Source organism: Cnephaeus nilssonii (assembly GCF_951640355.1).
Source record: "Cnephaeus nilssonii genome assembly, chromosome: 5".
Lineage (NCBI taxonomy): Eukaryota > Metazoa > Chordata > Mammalia > Chiroptera > Vespertilionidae > Cnephaeus > Cnephaeus nilssonii.
In genome coordinates, this window is record NC_137076.1 from 59,815,640 (window position 1) to 59,839,567 (window position 23,928).

The 23,928-nt window shown below is 38.5% G+C and overlaps 1 protein-coding gene across 1 annotated transcript; it reads right to left on the bottom strand.

Moving 5' to 3' along the window:
- Positions 1 to 774: 774 nt before the first annotated feature.
- ELMOD2 (ELMO domain containing 2) lies at positions 775 to 18,953 on the bottom strand. Its single transcript, XM_079771648.1, has 9 exons — positions 18,826 to 18,953; positions 17,595 to 17,743; positions 15,361 to 15,389; positions 14,361 to 14,458; positions 12,403 to 12,532; positions 9,900 to 10,033; positions 7,876 to 7,944; positions 6,632 to 6,765; positions 775 to 4,480 (listed from the first exon to the last, which is right to left on the bottom strand). The coding sequence occupies exons 2-9, from the start codon at positions 17,734 to 17,736 to the stop codon at positions 4,335 to 4,337; spliced, it is 882 nt and encodes a 293-aa protein (XP_079627774.1). The 5' UTR covers positions 17,737 to 17,743; positions 18,826 to 18,953; the 3' UTR covers positions 775 to 4,334.
- Positions 18,954 to 23,928: the final 4,975 nt, after the last annotated feature.

Genomic DNA, 23,928 nt, shown 5'->3' on the forward strand with positions numbered 1-23,928 from the left:
CAGAGCAGCAGACTCAGGCAAAAATGAATCTTCAGGGCCTCTTTCCAGTAAAGCCAAATTTGTCATTAAAAACTGTAGTAACCTTTTTCATGCCTACTCACTGAGTGCAAAAGAAGTAGGGAAAGAATAAATGAGATTAAAAGAAGTATGAGAGCCAATTCCCTTAGCTTTTTCTTGTCTGGGAAGCTCTTTATCTGTCCTTTGATTCTAAATGATAGCTTTGCTAGACAGAATAACCTTGCTTTTCAACATTTTGAATATTTCTTGCCAATCCCTTCTGGCCTGCAAAATTTCTGTTGAGAAATCAGCTGACAGTCTTATGGAAGCTCCCATGGAGGTAACTAACCACTTTTCTCTCGCTGGTTTTAAGATTCTATCTGTCTTTAATCCTTGGGATTTTAATTATGATGAGTCTTGGCGTGGGCCTCTTTGGGTTCATCTTGTTTGGGAATCTGTGTGCTTCCTGGAATTGTATGTCTACTTTCTTCACCAAGTTAGGGAAGTTTTCTATCATTTTTTTCAAACAGGTTTTCAATTTCTTGATCTCTCTCTTCTCCTTCCGGCACCCCCATGATGTGAATGTTGATAAAACAAGGAATGGCAGAAAAGCCAGGAAGCCAAAATTGTTCTTATCCAATAACTTCTTAAACAGGTAATTAGCAGATGAGTTAAAGTCACAAAAAAGAATTCTGTGTATTCTGATTTACTCTACAGAAATATGGTTAAAGGATTAAATAACCATGTTTCATTTATGTTGCAGCAACACAAATGACTTCAATAAGAGATGGGAGGATGGGAAGAGAGCAAAAGTATTAACATCAAGGTTTACAATAGTTTCAACATGTTTTTTTATTTGCTCACAACATTCCAAACACAATGACATCATATTTCAACTATTGCTTTTACATAGAAATTAGTTGCTTTATCCAAAGTAAACAAAAATCTATTTCTTTAAGTTGGCAACTAGCTTTTTCCTTCAGGGAAAGCTACTGCTTAAGTATCTGTTGGATACTTTAACAGAATTATGGAATCGCCTTATCATAATATTGTAGTACTTGGGTCTTACCTGTACTACATTTTAAATTTCTCTTGTCAAAAGCTGAAGCCAGAAAAAAATAAGTTCACGCATGATTTTTTTCCTCCAAGATTTTTAACGACTCCATTAATTTTCATGAAAAAAAAAAGCAGATGTGGAGAGGTTCATAAATATGAAAATGGAAATTAAGCCTTCCCAGCCTTGTTCATAGAGAAGGTGGGTGGACCATTTATCCCGAGGAAATCGTTGCTTCACTAATTCAAAAAGGATAACAAGCATTATTGCTCTCCAAGCCAAACCTCTTCTCTTCTGTGCCATGAAAATATGTAATTTTTCCTGTTCTGGCCACGAGTGTTCACTTTTCACATTCATGTAATGGGCAAATCTTTGAGCAAGTTCTACCTCACTGAACACCAAGGAAAGAAATGTACATAAATCCCTGTGAACACTGGAGTAAGAATGAAGAATACATATGTTTTCACATAGAAAAACACATACAAATTCAAGTAGATCTTAAAATAGAAAAAATGAGGATGGACATTCTCAATAAAAGGATGGTTTTTAAAACTGTAAATGGTACCAGTAAGACACTAATTTTTCTATCTATCACATTTAATACAAAAAAAGGTTGGTCTTGGTTCACTGATATCTCCTGATTTCTCCCATTCTTTAAAGATTGTCTTTCAGAACATATCTGAACTACAACCACTTAATTATTTTTTAGACTATCTTGTCACTGGCACACTCTCTTCAATCTAGCACATACAACAGTTCATTTCAACATTGATTCACTTTACTCATGCTAAAACAATCATAATTTTCCTGCTACTTCAGTTCTATAACTACCTTGGTAGTTATGATTATAGAAATGGGAAAGGTTCTCAACATGGATTTTAAGACTACATAAAATTCTAACATAACATATGTGGACAGCAAGGAAAAGGAGGAAGGCAGACACAATTATCCCATTTCTCTTTTCATCTATGTCGCTCTTACCTAAAAGCCAGAAGGCACATGTCACACTCTTAATTTACAACCAATGACACTCAGCTTGGCTTCCAGACTGTCAAAGCTAAGAATCTGTGGGTGGCTTAGACCAGCTCAATATAGAGCTATCTGAAATGGTTACTGATTAGTTTAAGCAAAAAAAAAAAAAAAAGAACAATATCTATGCTATACAAATAGAGGTGGATTTAAAGAACATAATATTAATGAAACTTGCTAATGACATTTAAAAAAATATTATGAAAAATATTTCTTTCTCCCTAGAAAGGAAAAACTTAAATTACTTAAAAAGTTTCTCCTTTCATTCTTGAGTCATTCTTTTATTAAGATACCGACAAAGATTTAAATCAGTTCAAGGTCTCAGCTGTTGAAAGATTAAAATATAAAGGTTAAGTATTTTCAACATGAAATTCAAAGACTAACAGAATTGCTTTCCATGTAATAGTAAACCCTGTGATAAAAGGAACTTGAATGGTTAACACTTGATCCTCATCAGGATTTTGCTACAACTAGAACTCTAGTTGGATGATAAAGCATTAAAAACATTTAAAAAATCAAGTTAAGATACTCACAAGAAACCAATTTTTAAACTCCTGTAATACTGAATAGCTAAACTGCCATGATTGTATTAAAATGATTGCAATTTTAAAATGCTTTATCATAATTTTAATGCATGTACTTTTAATGTGCTATACCATCGCCAACCTTTTGGACCTCACAGACCACCAGTGGTCCACGGACCACCGGTTGGCAACCACTACTCCAAAAGTTTCCTTAAACCAGAGGTCGCCAACCTTTCGGACCTCATGGACCACCAGTGGTCCGCGGACCACCGGTCGGTGACCACTGCTCCAAAGGTTTCCTTACAACACCACATCTGTTATTTTCCAATCAAATATTTTACCACTCTTCTCTTTGGCAAGTTTGAAGAGAGGGTTGTTAATAAGCATGAACAATACTTAAAAGTCTCAGGTCTTGATAAATCACCTAAGAGCTAGTCCTCCAACACTTAATACAGACCATATTAAAGGATGTACCAACTGTTGTCGTGCTTTAGATTAAATTATGTCTTTAACAGGCAGGTTTCTGTAGGACTTAAGGAGAACTTATCATCATATGAACCCATCTTCAAACTCTTTTGGTTCTGCTAAAACATATGCAGAACAAACTACTCCCATTAGAATCTCATCACTATGTAATCCTTAACACACTTGCTACTTTAGGAGGATAAAGCTGTACAAAATGCACAATCATCATCCTCAGGCTACTTTAGAATCCCACGAATTGTTAACTCAGATAATATCCATATAGTTCATACATCATCATCTGGAAACACTATGAAGTAAAGCAGAGAAGCAAGAATTAACAGTTATCAAAATAAACCAATGACGTTTAACTGAGATTTTTATAAAGCTTTAAGTTTTCTTTTTGTTTAAGTTCAAAGACAGCTTTATTGAAACAGCAACTGTCCTTTGAATACAATCAAGATATTCTGAGCAAATACATCTCTTTTCATAAACACAGACAGGTAGAGAAACCCCATAAAAGGTTCTCATACCAAGCATTAACTAAGGTTCTTTTCTACAACTGACAAAAAGCAAAGACTGAATATGAGAAAATGTCTTTAAGCTTTAAAATAACATTGCAATATTTCAAAGTGTGGTGTTTAAAAACAAAAAAGCTAGTCACCAATACTGCTGTTCTCTTATCTATTATGCTAAATAGTCAGGCAAACCAAAAAGGTTCTTCCTCCTCTCTGACATGTTGCTACTAATGAAGCAACACTGACATGTGACTGAGAGTCAACTGAAAAAAACACGAAGAACTACTCTCCCCCCTAATTAACCTACAAATAAAATAAGAGAAAGGAAATAAAGAACAATTATTTCCAAATTCAAAAACAAAACATGTTAAGAGCTTTGCAAAGATACCAACTTGAGAACTACAACACATAAAAGTGAAAACTGATATTTATACATTTTAATCAACCAATTTAATACAAATACCTGATTTGTACTTTTATACTAAACGGGTTAAGTCCCAAGTTCCAAACTGTAGTTCCTATGACTCCACAAAGGGGATCTTTGGAAGGATAAGGTACCTTTGGAGGACAGTGTATAAACAACTGTAAACATACACTGATTGTCCACTAGCTTTCTTAAATAGAACTTCTGAAATATTTCTGTAGGAAATTATATATACGTAGTGTAATTGATCAGATAATTTCTATTACAACATATAAATTCTGTTGTGTGTGCAAAATGTGGTAGAAATAGAAGATACTAAGAATGATTCATATTTTTAAAGTAAGTGATACATTATAATCCAGTAAGAGTCCTTTAATCTTTTCATGAAACTTCTCTCTATATATGTTGAAATACATAATGCTTTCTGGCTTTTCTTCAAACCAAAACTTGTCAAATTCATATACAAGATAACCTGTAGTTAAAAAACAAAAACAAAAACAAAACACATAGTGCTCAATAGTGTCATCCAAACCATCTCATTTTAAAAGTATATAAACATCCATTGAATTCCACATTCTATAATAATCATAAATCATCGGAAACTACTAGAAACTTGAGGCATTTTAAAAGAATGGTCAAAATAAGCAGCAATTTCAACAAAATCTCTCACTTAAAAGATATAATACTGTCAAAAGATATCCTGAGAATAGGAAAAAATATTATTCCCAGAGACCCCTGAAACACAAAAATGGAAATAACAAGAAAATGTTGGACAAGGATAAATTACAAGAAAGCTGTTTTCTATTTGATTTCTAAAATTCAGAGATATTTCCACTTTTTCTAATGAATTATCAGCAAATCCTCTTTTTAAAAAGAATACATAAAGTATATGCCCACCCAGCATGGCTCAGTGATTTAGCTTCCATCTATGAGCCAGGAGGTCACAGTTTGATTCTCGGTCAAGGCACATGCCTGGGGTTGCAGGCTCGATCCCCAGGGTGGGGCGTGCAGGAGGCGGCCAATCAACGATTCTCTCATCATTGATGTTTCTATCTCTCTCCCTCTCCCTTCCTCTCTGAAATCAATAAAAATATATTAAAAACAAAATAATACATAAGCTCTAAATATGCTTAATATTTTTATTTTATGTCCTCATTATAGTAGCTAATTTAACCCTGAACATGTTTAAAGTATTTAATGCAAATAAATATTAAAATAGATATATTTATAACAAAAAGCATGAATTTAAAATCACTCATAAACCCTATTTAAATTGAACCTATAATGACTTTTTTACTCCAGATACTACTTTGATGCTCATCCTAGACCAGAGCCAAACAAGATGCTGGTGTTGAGGGCACTGGGGTCCACAGTAGCCAAAGATGCTCCAGTTACCCCTGTTCATGGGAAGATGAATAACGGAGAAAGAAATGGTAACTGAAGGAACAGAGTCTCTGGTAAGACTTCCCACAGAAGGTCACATCTAAACTGACATTGACGAGATGCCTATGAGAAACGTGGGAAGAATGGAGGGAGCAGGAACTGTTCCAGGCTGGGTGAAAGGTCCAGAGTCATGAGAGAGCATGACATATTTGTGCAAATAACAGAGGACGTGTGCTTAAACTTTAGTCTGCGGGGAGTTGGTGTGTGGCAGAAGATGAGTCCCGAGAGGTGATCAGGCATGGATTATGCAGGGTCTTGTCATGGGTCCTTTTGAAATTTTGGGCAGTGGAGTAGAATGACTAGATTTCCATTTTAAGTAACTGCACCCTTAATGTGGAGAAGAACCAGAGGTCATCACAGAAAGACTGGTGAAAAGGTGACTTCAGGGACTTAGTAACAAAGGCCTGAGGTCACGCAGTTACAATCCTGGAATTAAGGATTAAATAAAGATGGGGAGATTGTGGGAAAAAGAGACCTGGATGAAACCTTCAAGCATGGAGTTGAAATTATAATTTGGCCGTTTATACTGAAGTAGTTTTCTGCCAACATGTAAGTGACATTCTAAAGACATAAAAAGATAAAAAAAAAGTAGAGCATAAAAACTAAGCTGGATCTGAATTCTTTGCTTCTCAGAAATATCTTCTGAAGATGGAGTTCATGCAATTAAATCATCAATGTTCAAATGTCATCAGAATAAAAGCTAATGGAATAGTGGTAATATGACTGCTTGAGGAAAATCTATTAAGTAGCCCCAACAAAACAAGACAACCTGGACTTGAAATAAGTGTGTGTGTGTGTGTGTGTGTGTGTGTGTGTGTGTGTGTGTGTATGTTTTTAAATTGAATTTCCTTACAAGAGTAACAAAATAATCTGCAAATAGTCAATAGCATTCATTAAACAGTATTAAAGAGGGAAAGTTCATTTTATAGTTGATTAAAAGATGGATACCTACAGAAAACTGCATAAACACTACATTTGCATACATGTGAAAACACTGCCTCACTGAATATTTTTAATCAGCAAATAAAGAAACTGAAATACAAAATACTTCAGGGAACTCATCTTCCATTATTTTCCATTTTTCCAAAAATCCTAAATAACAAAATGATAGAGGAATTATACATTATGTCTTCCTAAAGATTTAAAAATGTCCTTAGAATTAACTCCTTTTAATACTCACAATAAAACTGATGAAAGTGTTCCATTGTTGGTACACCAGGAACAAAATTGTAGAGATGAAATTTCAAAGCTTCACTCTTCAGTAAGCTATAAGCCATCTCTGTCAGATTGATTCCAACTATTGCATAAGAATACCTATGTCAGAAACATTATTAGTTACACTAGCTAGCCAAATAGCTCACAAAATAAATGTGAAATTATGCAAGGAATTAGTTGCTTTGATTCATTTCTAACACAGTACTGACTTTACAATAATCTCTACATATTAAGAAAAATAACCAGAATAGATTTAAAAAATTTGTTCTTTAGAGGCTGTTGCTGTTCTGGATATACATGAAGAAATAAAAATAAAGCTCTGGTCATATGAATGTCTAAAACCAAAATTCTTTAGAAACTAAAAGGAGTACTATATATATACACTGAGTGGCCAGATTATTATGATTTCTGAATGCATAATAATCTGGCCACTCAGTGTATATCCTATATAATAAAAGGCTAATATGCAAATTGTCCCCTCAACCAGGAGTTCGACCAGCAGGCAGGCCGGCCAACCGCCCATGTCCCCTCCCCATGGCCAGGCTGGCCAGACCCCACCAATGCACGAATTCATGCACTGGGCCTCAAAAAAAAAAAAATACACACACACACACACACACACACACACACACACACACACACACACACACTGAGTGGCCAGATTATTGTGCCTTCAGAGATCATAATAATCTGGCCACTCAGTGTATATTCTCATTGATTTCTAAAATACACTGGGTAATCTGACTTTTCTCTTTTATTATCAGGATATTTATTTTTATGATGTAATATTGTTATAATGTTTTTTCAAAAATAGGTATCACTGGAATATAAAAATTAAATAACATTATATGATATAGCTAATATGACCTCAATTTGCATTTCATGGCACAAATTTCAAAGCTATTTCTCATATTCCTATTTCAAAACTATTTCCTATTTCTATTTTCAAATCTATTTCTCAAAAAATCTTTATAAAGGTCCTTTATCCTCATTTATAAACTAAATCTTGTGATGAAAAATATTTAAACACATACAAAATTGGTATATGATCATATGCAGCCTTAAAAATAATGTATCATGAAATATCCTTTAAAGTTCTTATCGATTAAAATAATCTTTTTTAAAAAATAACTCAAAATACTTTCAAATCAGATGATCTAACCAACTTAAATTCAAGAACTTACAGTTTCTTTAATACATCTGGCTTACCCTAATTTTGGATGGTTTGATCGGGAAAGAATCTGATGAGCTTCCCTGGTATAATTTTCACTGAAATACCTAAAAAAGTTTTAAGAAACATAATGAAATTAACAGAAGTAATTCAAACAGGAGCTGTCCAGAAGCAATTTTTAAAAGTTACTGTCGAAATGATGGTCCTAGTAGTGCCACAATCATCCCAATCAATCTCCATCCAAAATTATTTCAGTGACTCAGAATGCTTTTGAATCAATCAAAATTTAATTCTGAACTATCAGGTCTCTCTAGCACAGGCCACAGACCCTTGACAAAGCTTTAATATTTTTTTTTAACAAATAAGTGAACTAACAAAAGACTTTATACTTACCTTTAAAAAAGTCTAGAGTTCTTTTTATTTGTTTGTTCTAAATTTTCTATAAAATAGTCAATGCGTACCTGTTAGGACATTCGTCCTTTCACATGGGCTTATTCCTTCTATGGCAACTTAAGTCTGTATTGGTTAATACTACTTCCAGTGCAATTAGAAGAATGTCAATAAACTCCATTTTGCACTCAAAAATCCACCCTTGATCTGTGGTATAACTAAAATTCTGGCCATAAAACAGAAATATTAGGAGAAACAGATAAAGCTACTTCTTTGTAGGCTCATCCATCCTGTTGACTTGAACTCATGCAACCTCTGAGTTCTTAAAGGTAGAGACCAAATCTGTTCAACTTTTTTAAAAAATATATTTTTATTGGTTTCAGAGAGGAAGACAGAGAGATAGGAAAATCAATGATGAGAGAAAATCATCGATCGGCTGCCTCCTGCATGCCCCCTACTGGGGATCAAGCCCACAACCTGGGCATGTGCCCTTGACCGGAATCAAACCCGGGACCCTTCAGTCCGCAGGCCAATGCTCTATCCACTGAGCCAAACCAGCCAGAGCCTGTGAAACTTTTAAATCACCTCACAGTACACTGGGAGTCATACACATGGACATATATGATGACTGACTGGATGTTGATGAAGATTTACATATTTTATTTAAATTTTAGAGCACAATCACTGAAATTTTCATAAAGCATACAAATTTCTAACCAGATTTTCCCTTCTCTACTTTTTCTCAATTGTAACACAATGTAGCTCAATTTCAGGACTAATTTCTTTATAGTAACTATATGAACCTTGTTAATCATTAGGGTTTCCATTCCAGGTATTTTGCAGTCTATAAATCACAATTCAAGGATAGACCCACACACCAGAATCTCTTCATTTGCATACCTTATAGGAGAAAAGTAATATTCCAGTCTATTGGCTACCAATTGTGATTTTAGTTACATATTTTGCAATTTCATACATAATGTGCCCAAGCATAAGTATTAAAGAAGAAAAGGAGAGAGATTCCATACAGACTCTGAAAGCCTGGGATTTAGATCACCTGCCACATATGGTAAGAATAAGCATGAAGAGACTTCATTATCATTTTATCTGGTTACATTTCCCAAAATGGAATCAGACAGCCAAAACGAGAGAGGCGAGAGGGTAAAAAAATAATAAAAACCCAATCAGTGTGGCTCAGTTGTTGAGCGTTAGTCCTTGAACCAGGTCATTGTTTGATTCCTGGTCAGGGCACATGCTCGGGGTTGCAGGCTCGATCCCCAGTGTGGGGCTTCCCGGAGGCAGCCAATCAATGTTGCTCTCCCATCCATGTTTCTATCTCTCTATCCATCTCCCTTCCTCTCTCTAAAATCAATATATATATATATATATGTATGTATACATATATATTTTAAAAGTAATAAAAGAGTGTAAATAATTCCGTAGGAGGTATCAGAAGGGAGGCCAGGAAGAGAAAAGAAGAAGAAAGGTATTGGTAAGTAAAGAAATCACACACACATACACAAATACATTTCCAATGTCTTCCTATTGTTGTCAACACATTAGTAAATACTTTTAGCACTGCAGCTATTAAAGTTTAGAGGTAGTAGGAAACTAAATTGGAGATTACATGTAATTTCATTTAGAGAAGAAAAGAAAGTTTATTTTCACTTACACAAGGTTGATTAATCCAAGTATGCCCATGCCTCTGAAGTCCGTTTTGGGATCATCACCCTGGAAACCAATGTCAGCCCATTGCTTGGAGATTCTAGCCTTCAATTTTTTCGTGGGCATTAAAAGATTCCAAAGCTGTACAAACATGCTTCCGTATTACAAATAATAGTGATATTCTTAAGTTACCAAGATTTTTTTCCTTCTCATAGATGATATAACTAGTATGTTAAATGCTTTCAATTAAACAACTTTTGTAGACAAATTATAGGTTTGACAAAGACTGTGTTTAGAGAACTTTTCAATTATCATAAAAAATGTAGTATATTTATTCCAACTTAAAAGACATAAAAATTTTGGAACACATACACAGAAATCTAAAACAATGAGATATCTTTATTTACTAAGTAATCTACATATATAAAAGCCTAAGTGACTGGATGACCAGACCTGACTGGCCGGTAGCTATGATGTGCACTGACCACCAGGGGGCAGACACTCAACGGGTCAGTGTGCTCTCACAGTGGGAGCGCTGCTCAGCTGACCAACAGGCGCCAGACGCCTGGCTCATGGCTGGCGAGCACAGCTGTGGTGTCAAGAGCCTCTCCCAGGGCTCCCAGGGACACTCCCCCTGAGCGCCCACGTGTGTGCCAGGCACAGCGGGGCCAAGATGAGCAGAAGCAGTGCCCAACCCGGGCTCAAGCTCCTCCCTGTCCACCTGTTGCTTCGCATACTACTTCGTGCTGTGAGGGATCGAAGTGGACAGCAGGCTGGAGCCTGACGAGCTGGCGGGTAAGGCAGGGCTGTGGCAGCGCGGTGGTCCACTGATCCCCTGATCCCTGCAGGCCAGGCCAAGGGACCCCACTGGTGCATGAGTCTGTACACCGGGCCTCTAGTACATATATATTATATAACAGAATTGGTAAACTACTTCCATGAGAATAGTGTTATGTACTTGGCCCTTTCCTCTGATACTATATATTTAAGTAGGCTCTATTCTAACAGTGGGATTATGAAGAAATAATACAGAGTATCCAACCCATATGATTACTATTTTAAAATTGTTCATAGCTTTAATTTTTTGTGGGACCTCTTCATTCTTCTAAAGATTGCTAATAATTTTCTTTAGCATTTTTAGTGCCAGATCTGTACTCTCATGTTTTTTACTTTAAGATCTTTATCTAGGCAATCATAATTGTTAACTGTTTAATTTATTCTATCTTCCCTTTGGCCTTTCTTGGTTCAGTTAAATGGAATTGTCTATGGTCTTTCCTCTAACCCTATTTCTTAATGGCCAGTATCTTAATTTTATTCTCTCAATAATCTCACTGAAGGTTTTCCTAGTTAAGGAATAGAAACTTGAATACTCTAGGACTTTTCCAGTAGAACTACTTGACTTGAATATCTGAACCATTTAAACAAAAAACAAAGGTGCAGTATTTAATATCAATATACTTTTGGTTAGTTTATATGATTTGTTTAATTAATGAGATTAGGAACTACTTAATCAACTACTCTGCTCCCAAAATGGGGAGCAGTTTACTAGTTAGTTGCATGTGAACTACTGTGTTTCCCTGCCTTGGTTTTTCTTTTTACTTTTTAAATTGAATTTATTGGGGTGACATTGGTTAATAAAATTATAATGGTTTCAGGTGTACAATTCCATAATACATCATCTGTCTATTGTGCTGTGTGTTCACCATCCCAACTCAAGTGTCCTTCCATCTCCATTGATCTCCCCTAAACCCTCTTCTATCCCCTGCATGCCCCTTTACCCTCTGGTAATCACCATACTGTTGTCTGTGTCTATGAGGGTTTTTTGCTTTAAAAAAAGAAAATAATATGACTTGGTTTTAACTGAATATATTCCTTAAGACTGAGATAAAATATCAGGCAGCTATTATGACATAACATAAGACAGCTTTCAAGTGTTAGATAGCAACATAAAGTATAAAATACTTAATCATTTTCTAAATTTGACACCACACATCATCAAACAAAACAGACTCAAAAAGTTGATAAGTTTATGAAAATCGGAAGAACAGAAATACGTGGGTTTTTTTTTGTTTCACTACCACTTCAGGCATTGTTGAATAAAGGGCTCCTAATAAAAGTATCCTGCTACCCAAAATAAAGTGCAAAGACCTGTGACCCTGCTTTAAAACAGGGCAAGACTTTGCTGGCTCTGAAGCTAAATCAGTGATTAGATTGGGTTTTATCTGGTCCTTCTTTAAATTACTAACAGATTTCCTTTTATATATTTATAATCTGTTTCAGAATTAAAAGCATTTAAAATAACATTTATTTGAATATATTTTAATGATGCTTATCAGAAAATTACAAAAAGAGTTAACTAAAAATCTTTCACTGACAGAACAAAATTCTCTAAGGGCAATAACACTGGATGGCTGTACAAGCCTCAAGAACTTGCACACAGACCTTACTAGCTCAAGCCTGATTTATTTTTGCAGTGTTCACTAACTCCAAATGCAGAAAACAAAACTTACCTTGAGAAGCAGCTTTTCATGTTGCAGGTTATCAGAATCATATGGTTTTTTCCTCACACTTTCTACATCCAAATAGAGCTGTCTGTAACCAGATATCTGCAGTAAGCATGCCTTCATGCAGACTTTAAAACTGAAAATAACAAAATTATTATTAAAAAAATCATTCCTTCATAATAAAGTATTCCATAGCTTGTGGATCATAAGTCTATTTAGAAACCATTTTCTAGCTTTCAGTTTAATACAATAGGCATCAGTAGTCTCCTTAAACACAAAACTTTATATAAAGTATCAGGAAGCATATAATAAATCATTATCTAGAAAGAGGACAAGACATGGTAAGAAGGGCAAGCTTGGCAACTGTGTCTTCTTTTCATGCTTTTCCTGGGCAATCTCATACATTCCCAAATCTTTACAGCCAATTATCACCAACAGACCAAATTTTCCAAGAATCCTATCTAATAAAGATGGAGTATGCAAATTGACCATCACTTCACAACAAATATGGCGGCACCCACAGCCAATAAGGAGGGAATATGCAAATTACTGTGGAAAAGATGGCGATGGCCGACTCGTGGCGAAGGCGGGAGGCTGTGGCCAGAGCGAAGGCCCGGGTCCTGGGTGCCAGAGGGAAACCGGTGCCGGCAGCCAGGGTAAGGAAGGCCTATTTTTGCACGAATCTTCATGTATTGGGCCTCTAGTACGTTTATAACAAACAAGTCCAGGACAGGTGATCTCAGTTCTCCCAAATACAACAGCTTGTCCTCCCGGAGGAAACATGCTTTTTCTTAACAAGTCGCTAACCTTATTAATGACCTCACTAATCATTAGTTCACCAAGCTAGAACCCTCCGAGCTCTGACTTTCCTCTCTGCACCAATACATCGAAAGATCCCCAACCCTCATCCTTTCTGTCTCTGAAATGTCCCTCACAGCAATCATCATCTATTCATTTATGCTGATGTAGTTATAGCTTTGTCATCTCTTACCTGAAGGACTCAAGTTTCCTAACTGTTCTCTCTTATCCCTTCTGCCAGCCTCCCACATCCCCAAATTTTCTAGTCTATTTTCTTCAAAATACGTATCTGATAATATGACTTGTTAGCTTAAAAAAAGAAAAAAGAAACCCAGAGAACAACATCTGTCCCTCAGTGTGAGATGTAGTCCAGCACTCCATTCCTCCAACCACCACTCTGCACGAGTTCAATGCCCCAGCTACAAAGACTCCCGATCATTCCCAGATACTGCAGCACTTGTGCCCAGTTGGCATTCTTCCTCTGCATGGCATGTCCTCCCTACCCATTCAACAAGGTCCAGCTCAAATGTCACTTCTTCTGTGACACTATCCTCACAGTTCTTTCCTGTACCCTTCCCTGGTCCAGCCAAAATAAATTGCTCCTTCCTCTATATTTACACAGAAAATGCTGACTAAAGAACAAATTGCTGAATACTTACAAGTCAAGTACTGGTCCTGAGAACTCAAAAATGGAGTAAGTCAAGTCCGTCTCTTATGGAACTTAAAATTTATTTGGGAAGAACAAGAGTAAATCAATGATTACAGTGCAATGGGTTATGCTATGATGGAGAGCTCCGTGACAGGACAGAGCAGGGGCCCTAACACAGACTGGAGGGGCCAGGGAGGGCCTTCCTGGAGAAGGACAGAGCAACTGGATTTTGAAGGACAAGAAGGACATAAAGTAGCTGCAGTTATTTAACTTTGGGAAAGCAATGGTAAGTTACCTTAAAGAAGGCAGATGGTAAAAAAGCAACAGTACTGGGCAGGGAACCAAAAGATACTGACTTTAGATCTGTTTCTGTCACTCTCCTCTCTGGACCCCCTGAAACCATGGAATCAGGTGCTCTCCACAACCCCTTCAGCTCTAACGCTTTCCAACTGTGTGTGATCACCACAACTCACAGGATGTGGGCGCAAAATAAAAAAGAACCTGTCACACAGCATACCTGACATCCTTCTCAGGGTTGATATTCTTTTCTCTCATTATATCTTCTATGCACTTGTCCACTTCACTCTCAACAACAAGTGTTGCTTTCTGTAAAACCTATAGATGTGATAAACAGCTGATTGAGAAAAATCCCCAACTGAAAAAGAACAGTAAATTTTGAGGTATTTAGTCAACTCTACAATGCAGATTTTAAATGCAAGCCGAAACCAAATTTGTTTCAAATTTTCAGTAGGGCTTAAATCACTCAAGCAATTAATTAATTGAAAGAGAAGTAACATGTTTCAGATGAAGACTTCCTTAACTGAAAAGGAACAGGTTCTCTTATCGAATGAGCAACCACCATAGTGTGCTTATGAAGTAGACACTTTTTATAAAATTCAAAATTACATAAAAATATATGCACAAAAATTTTCAAGGCAGAAGTCAGAAAATTTTTAAATGCAGAACACAAAATAGAAAACGCAAATAATCTTGTAATCTTACCACCAGTGATAGCCACCTGTAACAGATTAGCATATATGCCTCTGGTCTTTGTTCTATGCATACAAAACAGATTTCTTAAATAATACAACCTATAAATGTCCATTGGATCCTTCCTTCCATGAAACAAGCAAGTGCATAAGAACCTATCCTAAGGACACAGTCTAAAAGAATGTTTTCCCCCAAGACCTGCTTCCCCCAAAATGATCGAGTCTTGAGACAAAATAAACAAGCAAAACTTAAGAACAGGACAAATTATTCAAATACCTTCTTTGTGCATGAATAGCACACACACATACACACACACACACACACACACACATACGCACACACACAGAGGAAATATTTTAAAAATTAAAAATTACTTCTAAAGTGGGAAAATTTTACTCAATACGTTATATAGCAAAGACTCTTCTGGTAGGACATTAAGAATTAATTCTAAAATTGAAGCATCCTCTTAAAGGAAAAGTTATCTTGCAGTTAAATTTTCTGGAATTATCACCTTGATATGATCCTACCTTATTCTTGGAGTACATCAAGGAATTTTCTGAAATGAAAAAAAAAGGACATTATCACTTAAATACTGTTTGTAAATTACTCCATAGTCAAAGAGTATAAATATCAAGCCAATAATACATTACTTTCATAGTTCTAGAAGATATTACTTTTACTTGAATAACATAGCAAACATTTAAAAATTTCATCCTTACAGTATCCTTATAGACAACTAAATGATTCCAAAATGCTCAACCCAACACAACATACCAAAGCCAAAGAGGTGAGGTCAAACTAATTTCCCCATCATCTGTTTCTGTGCAGACCTCCAAGTGTACTAACCACTGCAAATTCACACATGGCTACCTCGGAATAGCTCGTGTCCCAGAAACTCGTGGTAAGACTAAAGTAAGAGTGCTCTCTACTACATTTTCTTCACTTGTTAGCCTTAAGGAGTAAGCATTTCAATTTCAGGAGCTAGCAACTGAATCAAACAACACAGTGGCAAAAATGAAAAGACTTTAGATTATTTACCCATCCTCAAACGAGACAAATAGCAAAACAGCTTCTTCATTCTTGTTTTCTATTTCAATAAGAATGAGTAACATTTTTATTGGTTTATTAAACAATTTTTTCTGGCATATTTGCTTAAAGTTTTTTTCTTAGCAATTTGAAAAATTCCAGAAAAATGCTTTTGCCACAAAGTAAAGCATTAATGTATGTTCCCCCCTACACACACACACACACACACACACACACACACTATAAAACACCAATGCTGCCAAGATTTCTTATCAAGAGGTACTTTGTTCTTCTCAGAACAGTTAAAAGGGCAAATCAAAAGAGCAGGCAATAATTTTTAAGTCAGCCACAAAGTTGTGAGAAAAGTCAGGAAGTAAACAAACTTCAATCATCCAGCTGCCCTGAGGCTTATTACTCTCTTTATGTCTGTCATCCTTTCATGTTGCCTTGGATACCAACACCCACTCCCCAGATCTTACAGGGGTGGATTTCTTAGTTCAGTGGTCGGCAAACTGCGGCTCGCGAGCCACATGCGGCTCTTTGGCCCCTTGAGTGTGGCTCTTCCACAAAATACCACGTACGGGTGCGCACGTACAGTGCGATTAAAACTTCGTGGCCCATGCGCAGAAGTCGGTTTTCGGCTCTCAAAAGTAATTTCAATCGTTGTACTGTTGATATTTGGCTCTGTTGACTAATGAGTTTGCCGACCACTGTCTTAGTTGAAGCACCCTTGTTCAATTCAAAGAAAGCCTGGTTAAGTCATGGTTTTCCATTCAACAGAGTGAGCATCAACTGTGGTTGATCCCTGGCCTTCTTTAGCCTGGCCAAAGAGAAATGACCTTCACCATATTTCTCACTCATCTGTGTCCTAATTTAAAGTAATATTTTCAATTATGCATTGAAAGCTGATGAACTTCAAAAGGTACTACAGCAGTATTGTTCAATAGAAATATAATGCAAGCCAAAATGTGAGCCACACGTGTACTTTAAAATCTTCTCGAGTAGCCACATTAGAGTAAAAGAAACAGATAAAATAAATTTTACTATTTTAAACCAACAAAATATATTAAACCAATATACCCAAAGTATTTCCACATATAATGAATATGAACAATTACTGAGATATTTTTACAACCTTTGTATATGAATTCTTTCAAACACAATGCCTAGTTTATACGTCCGCTCAAATCACATTTCAGGTGCCCAATCGACGCCTGTGGCTACTGGCTAGCTAGAGTACTAAGCAGTGCATATTTTGAGTCTAATAATGATTCCTAGGGATCACTGTATACCTAGTACTGTCCTTTCATGAATTACATAAGAGATTAAACGATTGATGAAGGATGCTGAGTATAAAAATGGATCTAGATAGAGATATTCACTCTTTCTCATCACTTGGATGAAAATTTCAAAGGGCTTATAAAAGTCTAGAGATTTTTCTCTAGAATATAGGTTATAACTATAATCTAAGGCACAACTAATGGATTTCAGAAGCCAGAGAAAATAATTATTTGCACAGATGGGAAATTAAATAGTAATCCTTTTCTTTTTCTACAAGGCCATACAGTTTTAGAGCTGAAAGGATTCAATGCTAGATTCCAACGATTATAAAACTGAGTTTAGGTGACTTGATCAAGACACACAATGAGTACATCTGTCACTGAATATTGAGAAAAAAATATTCATTCAGAGTAAATTTCATTAGTTTTAATTATTCTTTTTCAAATAACATTACCTATCCTGTGTGTCCTTTGTGCACCTACATAGGTATCAAAAATTCGCTGCAATTCACACTTTCCAGTCATCTGTCGTAAGAGCCATTTCATCCAAAATCGAAAAAAGTGCCCATAGAAGAAGTCCCACAAAGAAATAAACATTTTTTTCCTGGAGAAAGAAATATATGACAGATTTAATTACCTTAAACTGGATCTTAAAATGGAAAAAATTAGTTTATCCAACTTACCAAATCTCAAATTATAATATCTACTATGGTATTCCACTGTAGAAGTGTTTTAGAAATCTAAGGAAACAATGATGGCTGGTCAAATGGCCAATTTATCACTTTTTAAAAAATTAACTGTCAAATCAAAACTACTTACTTCAAGCTCTCAGTTCCCTATTTTAATTTTTCATTCTTTGAGAATTGGGGCTCAACAGTTCACGAACAAAAAAAAAAAAAAAACACCCAACTAAACAACAATTAAATAAAATACCCCATGTATCAGAACTGTTATTATAAGGAATAAGCTTTTCTTAATCCCTTGTGGATGAGTCCAGTTGCATCTATTCCTGTCAGGTGATGCCAGCAAATAAAAACACTACACATGGCTTCCAAATTTAAGTACACAAGTCGAACACTGAGTAGATCAAATCCTGGCTAAGTCTTGATTTTCCTTCCAACAGGTGCAGGACCGAATACTAGAGAGGGAAATGAACTACACCCTCAATAAAACGGAATCTTTGTCATAAGAAAAACCTTCGGCTCCTAAATGAAGCGCGATGGGGGCAATGCAAGTGAGTTATTACTTAAAAATAAACAGAAATGCTCATCTCCTCCCTGTCTTAGACATTCCCACTTAAACATCATCTCTAGAGCAGGGCCTGTGAGACTGTCAATTTCGAAATCCCCGCAGGTCAGAGCAGAAACGGAGCTCAACGGGAGATGGGCTGAACTGTAACGTGAACGTGAACCCATCCAGTCCGCGCTCGTCGAGACAAAAGAACTGCCGAGCGGAGGGAGAGCAAGCCTCGCGGCACCCGAGCTCCCCAGACCTGGGGAGTTGCTGAGCCGAGTGCCCGTTTCGGAGCCCGGAGGAGCCCGGCTCCATTGCTGCCCGCGAGTGGGAGGGAACGGCTCGCACAAAGCCCCGCCGGCCCGGCGCCCCGCGGATCTGCTGCGGGACACCGCGGGGCTCGCGCCCCCGCACGGAAGCAGCAAGGGGCGAGAGAAAAGAAAGAGCAGCCACCTCACAGGAGCGGAAGAACTAGGGGAAGCTGGAGTCTGCCTCGGTTTCCCCAACTGCAAACAGCCGGCAACGGAAACGACGCTACTCGCTCTGCGTTCCCCACTAGCACGGTGACCCGGAAGTCGGGGAGCGAGGCAACGGGAACGCCTTTCCCGAGACACTGCCCGCCCCGCCCTCCGGCCCCCTCTGATTGGTCCCTGCTCCACCAATTGCCAACGCAGCAAGGAGGTCGAGCAGAGTCGCTTGGGCGCGCGCGTGCAAGTATTGAAGGGACGCTAGACGGTTTCCCTAGCAACGGCTACCTGGAGGCACGCCCCGCCCCGCCCCAAAGGTTGGTCTCACCTGGGGCTGCTCTGGACCCTGCTCTCGCGGTCTTTGGAGCAAGTTGACGCCGGGTGCGGCTTCTACACTCCAGGCGCGGAGGAAGCGGGGTGCTTTTGATAGCTGTCATTGCGCTTTCGCCTACATTTAATCTTAATTCCGTGTATTTCCCACCTGCCGTTCACAAATACGGAGGGCCGACTTAAATTCTACGTGGATTTTCTACTGTATGTTGGACCCCAACCCCACGTTCAAAGGTCAGCGGTAATTATTAATGGTCCCACTTTACGGATGAGGAAACAGAACGTTTAGTAACTTGTTCGTGGCTAATCAGTGGCCGATAAGGAGAGTCCTATATGTTGAGGAAAGAAGTTTGGACTTAGTACTATAATAATAAACATCTTAACAGATAATTCATCAAACATTTATTCCTTAACTGGTTGTTTTTCTTAACAAAGAAATGTATGTACTGCTTTTCAAAAGTCTCATCTCTTAATTTAAGCATTTGTTGTTTGCCTGGTATGTACCAGTCAGGGTTCCAAAAGGTAGTCTTACAGTAAATAAACACAAATATGTATTGCCAGGTGGTCCTAAAATAAGCCGTATGGGGAAGGGAGTTTTTACATACAGGTAGTCAAGGGAGTCTCTGTGTTAAGGTGACATTTGAGCAGTGTCCAGATGAAGTAAGGCAGTGAACTTTATGAGTGCGTGGAAAAAGAGTATTCTAGGCACTAGAACGGCAAGTTCAAGGGCCTTGAACCAGGAACATACTTCGTAAATTGGAGGAATAGCAAGAAGGCCGGCCAGTGTGGCTGGAGGAGAAAGAACAAGGGAAACGCAGAATGTAAGTACAAAGGACAATTTATATTGAAAAATAACTCCCCACCTACACACACACACACCCAAGACTCCTGGTCCTTGAGCCCCCTTGCTTGAAAACAACCAGTATTAGTTTCTGGTTTGAACCTCCAGGAATATTCTATGTAAGTGTGTATATGTATATCCCCTTCATCCCCTTGTTAACACTAATTGAAGCAGCAAAACACACTTTTCCACACCTCAACCAACATTTTTTAAAAGGTACTAATTATAAAACACTAGACATGTGGAGCTTGCATAAGGCATTTATCCCCACCCCATAGAAGCAACTGATGGTCAACTTGGTAATGAAATCTGGACATATAATAATACAATCATAGAATCTTAGGTCTTGAAAGGAGCTTGAAGATCACCTCATTGAATATTTTTATTGCACATAAGAAGATTCAGAAAGGCAAAGTATACAGCCAATTTGGCAAACTAAGAAGTAGAAACAAACTTCTGTTTCAGGGGTCTCTGCATTTGTTCACAAGACCTTTGTGAAATAGAAAGTGAGATAATCCTGTCGTAAAGTGATGGAATCCTTTTGCCTTTTCAATGTGCTGTACTGAAGGTAGGGAGGAGTACAGAGAGCTCTTCTTGTCTTCATGCTGCCTGATGGCCCACTTCAATCATGTTTTTCTCCAAGAGAAGAGAATGCTAGCCTGTTTGGTCAGAACCCGAGAAGTGAATTGAACTGCACTTATTGGAAGCAGGGCCCCTGTACATTAAATTGTCACGTGCATGTGACTGCCTAATTTGCATGTAACTGGCAAATATATTAGACCAGATCTGTCCCTCTGGGAAGATTGACTTTCTCTCCTTTTCTCAGATTTCCTTCTCCTATGTAGCTTGGCTTAATGGTGGTTAAGTCCTAAGCTTAGAATTCTGGCGTCAAGAAAAAGGTGGGACCTACTTAGGTCTCTAACTAAGCTGTGTGCTATTACCCGGTCTTATCATGAAAAACAAAGGCTGCAGCATACTGGAGCTTGGTAATATTTTTGAGTAGTACTGAAGAGTCCCTGCTTTCTTGGATTAGCAAACAAACTAAGACACTGTTGATTTTAGAAGCTGCTTAATAGAAAGGGTTATTAGTATGGCTGTTAATCAACAACTTCTTGCAGTGTTCAGCACTTGATCCACAGAGAACCCAAGTTAAATATTAATGCCCCCCTTTGGAGTTTGTAAAGTCTGGAGTGCAGTGAATTTATACTGAGAAATGGGTTTAATCTGTGGAAGCATTAAAAATATTAAGGACAGTGGCAGCCCTGATTAATTTATGCTGATTTGCGTTGCATTTCCCTGAAACTATGTTAGGCACTGATTAGGGGGAACTCCTCATGTTTAGGTGTGATTCTTTCAATGGGAGAACGGTGAAATATACAGAATGCCAAGGCAGACTTGTTCTCACAGCCACTGGTAATGGGCTTTACAAATGAAAAGTTTAAGCTATTCAGAATTAAGTAATGGGTTGGGGTGGAAATGGTAACCAGAACAAAGAAAATAAACATTGAATCAGGTAGAACTATTTATATGATTGGTGGTGTTGTTTCTTTTAAGTCAGAGGATAAAGGGGAATAGAGAAGCAGGAAAATTAACAGGACCCCTACAAAGAGTTGGTGGCACATTAATTATAGCTGAGATGAGGGAAGCCCACTCTAGCTTCTTGCATCCACCTCACCTAAGTTTACCTATCAGATCTGCTCCAGTTATCCCAGCCTGCATGAGTTTAAAGCCAGTGATGTTGAAGGGAAATAGGTATGTTTAACTCAGGGTAGTGATTTTAATTCAACTATTAGTGTTGTGGGAGAAAAGGGCAATCAACTTGAGGGTCAAGAAATCTTTATTTGACCCCAGGTAAGAGGTATAAGATTGTATGATATAGTCCGTGTTGAGTGGCAGAGGCACCACATTTTGAAGGACTATTTGGCAAGCTATAAAATATATATAATGGCCCACATATGCTTCTGAGACCCTACCATTTGAACACATTCACGCATAATTTTAGAAGTTTCTGACACCAGAATACCCACAAATGGGAGGCTTTGAACAAAACATAACACTGCCACCTTGTGGCCACCACTGGGATGTGTAGACGCAAAAAGTTCCTGATGATGGTGCTAGAGAGCTAGTTTGCCAGCATAAAAACATTTCTCATAACTTAAGAATTGCAAAGTATATTAAGATCTGGACTACCTATGATACGATATGGAAAATATCAGAAAGAGATCGTTATAAAGAGGAAGCTGCACAACAAAACTCTCAAATAAAATGGAATTTGTTTCTTGAGCAGTATCTCTGAAGTGTTATAAACACACACATGAGCAGATAGCATCTCTGCTTTAGAGCTAATTCGCAGTTGACTTCTGTTGCTGAACAGTCTAAGCCTCATGACTCTCTACTAAAATAAAACACATTTCTTGGTTTATCCATGAGAGCTGGTGTACAGTAGAATCTCCATTAAAAAGCCACCTACTCTTTGTTCGGTGGGCAGTAAATAAGTCAATGCAATGGGCCAAGTTGAGAGCAATCAATATACATGGCAGTGAAAGAATAACTTAGTTCTGTGCCTCGGGGCAAGGTTTCAACATTTAAAGAGTCACAGGCAGTAACCAATATGAGAATATTGGTGAGTAAGCATTAAGAATGGCCCCAGTGTAGGGGATGCAATTGTGGGAAGCCTTAAGGAACTTCCAAGGGAGGGTTATAGTGGGTCACAGAGATGCCCACATCAAGGATTGAGTTGGTTCAAGAAGGGCAGTGAAATGTCAAGCTGATGGCCTGCCATTCCCTAGAAGTAACCACTTCAGTAATTTTAGTGAAGACAGTGGTGCCAAAGTCATGTGGTAGTGGTGGAATAATGATGTATATCACTTGTTTCTTAAGTCACCAATGTGGTAAGAGACTGTTGAATGCTAATAACAACACCAAAAAAGTAGCCATTTAAAGATGACATTTGGAATAGTCTCCTGGGCACAGGGATCCAAGCCTATAAACCAGTGAACTATATAGGATTAGAGGCCCGATGCACAAAATTCGTGCACGGGGGTGGGGGAGTGGGGAGGTGGGGGGGGGGTGGTGTCCCTCAGCCCAGCCTGCACCCTCTCCAATCTGGGACCCCTCGAGGGATGTCTGACTGCCCATTTAGGCCAGATAGGATCCTAATAGCCCCTAACCACTTCTGCCTGCCAGCCTGATAACCCCCTAACCACTCCCCTGCCATCCTGATTGATGCCTAACTGCTCCCCTGCCAGCCTGTTTGCCCCTAACTGCCCTCCCCTGCAGGCCTGGTCCCCCCCAACTGCTCTCCCCTGCAGGCCTGGTCCCCCCCAACTGCTCTCCCCTGCAGGCTTGGGTCCCCCCAAACTGCCCTTCCCTGCAGACCCAGTCGCCCCCAACTTCCCTCCTCTGCCAGCCTGGTCACCCCTAACTGCCCTACCCTGCAGGCTTGATTGCCCCCAACTGCCCTCCCTTGCAGGCCTGGTCCCTCCCATCTTCCCTCCGCTGCTGGCCATCTTGTGGTGGCCATCTTGTGTTCACATAGGGGCAGGATCTTTGACCACATAGGGGCAGCCATCTTGTGTGTTGGAGTGACAGTCAATTCACATATTACTATTTTATTAGATAGGATAGAGGCCTGGTGCATGGGTGGGGGCCGGCTGGTTTGCCCTGAAGGGTGTCCCGAATCAGGGTGGGGGATCCCTTGGGGCATGAGATGGCCTGGGCGAGGGGCCTTTGATGGTTTGCAGGCCGGCCATACCCCCCAGTGACCCAACCGGAGGCCCTGGTATCTGGGATTTATTTATCTTTTATAATTGGAACTTTGTAGCCTTGAGTGGAGGCCTGGGACCCCCAGGGTGTGTGGAAAGCTTGGCTTCCTCCATTGCCGTGGAAACCCAAGCCTCCAGCTCGCTCCATGGCTGC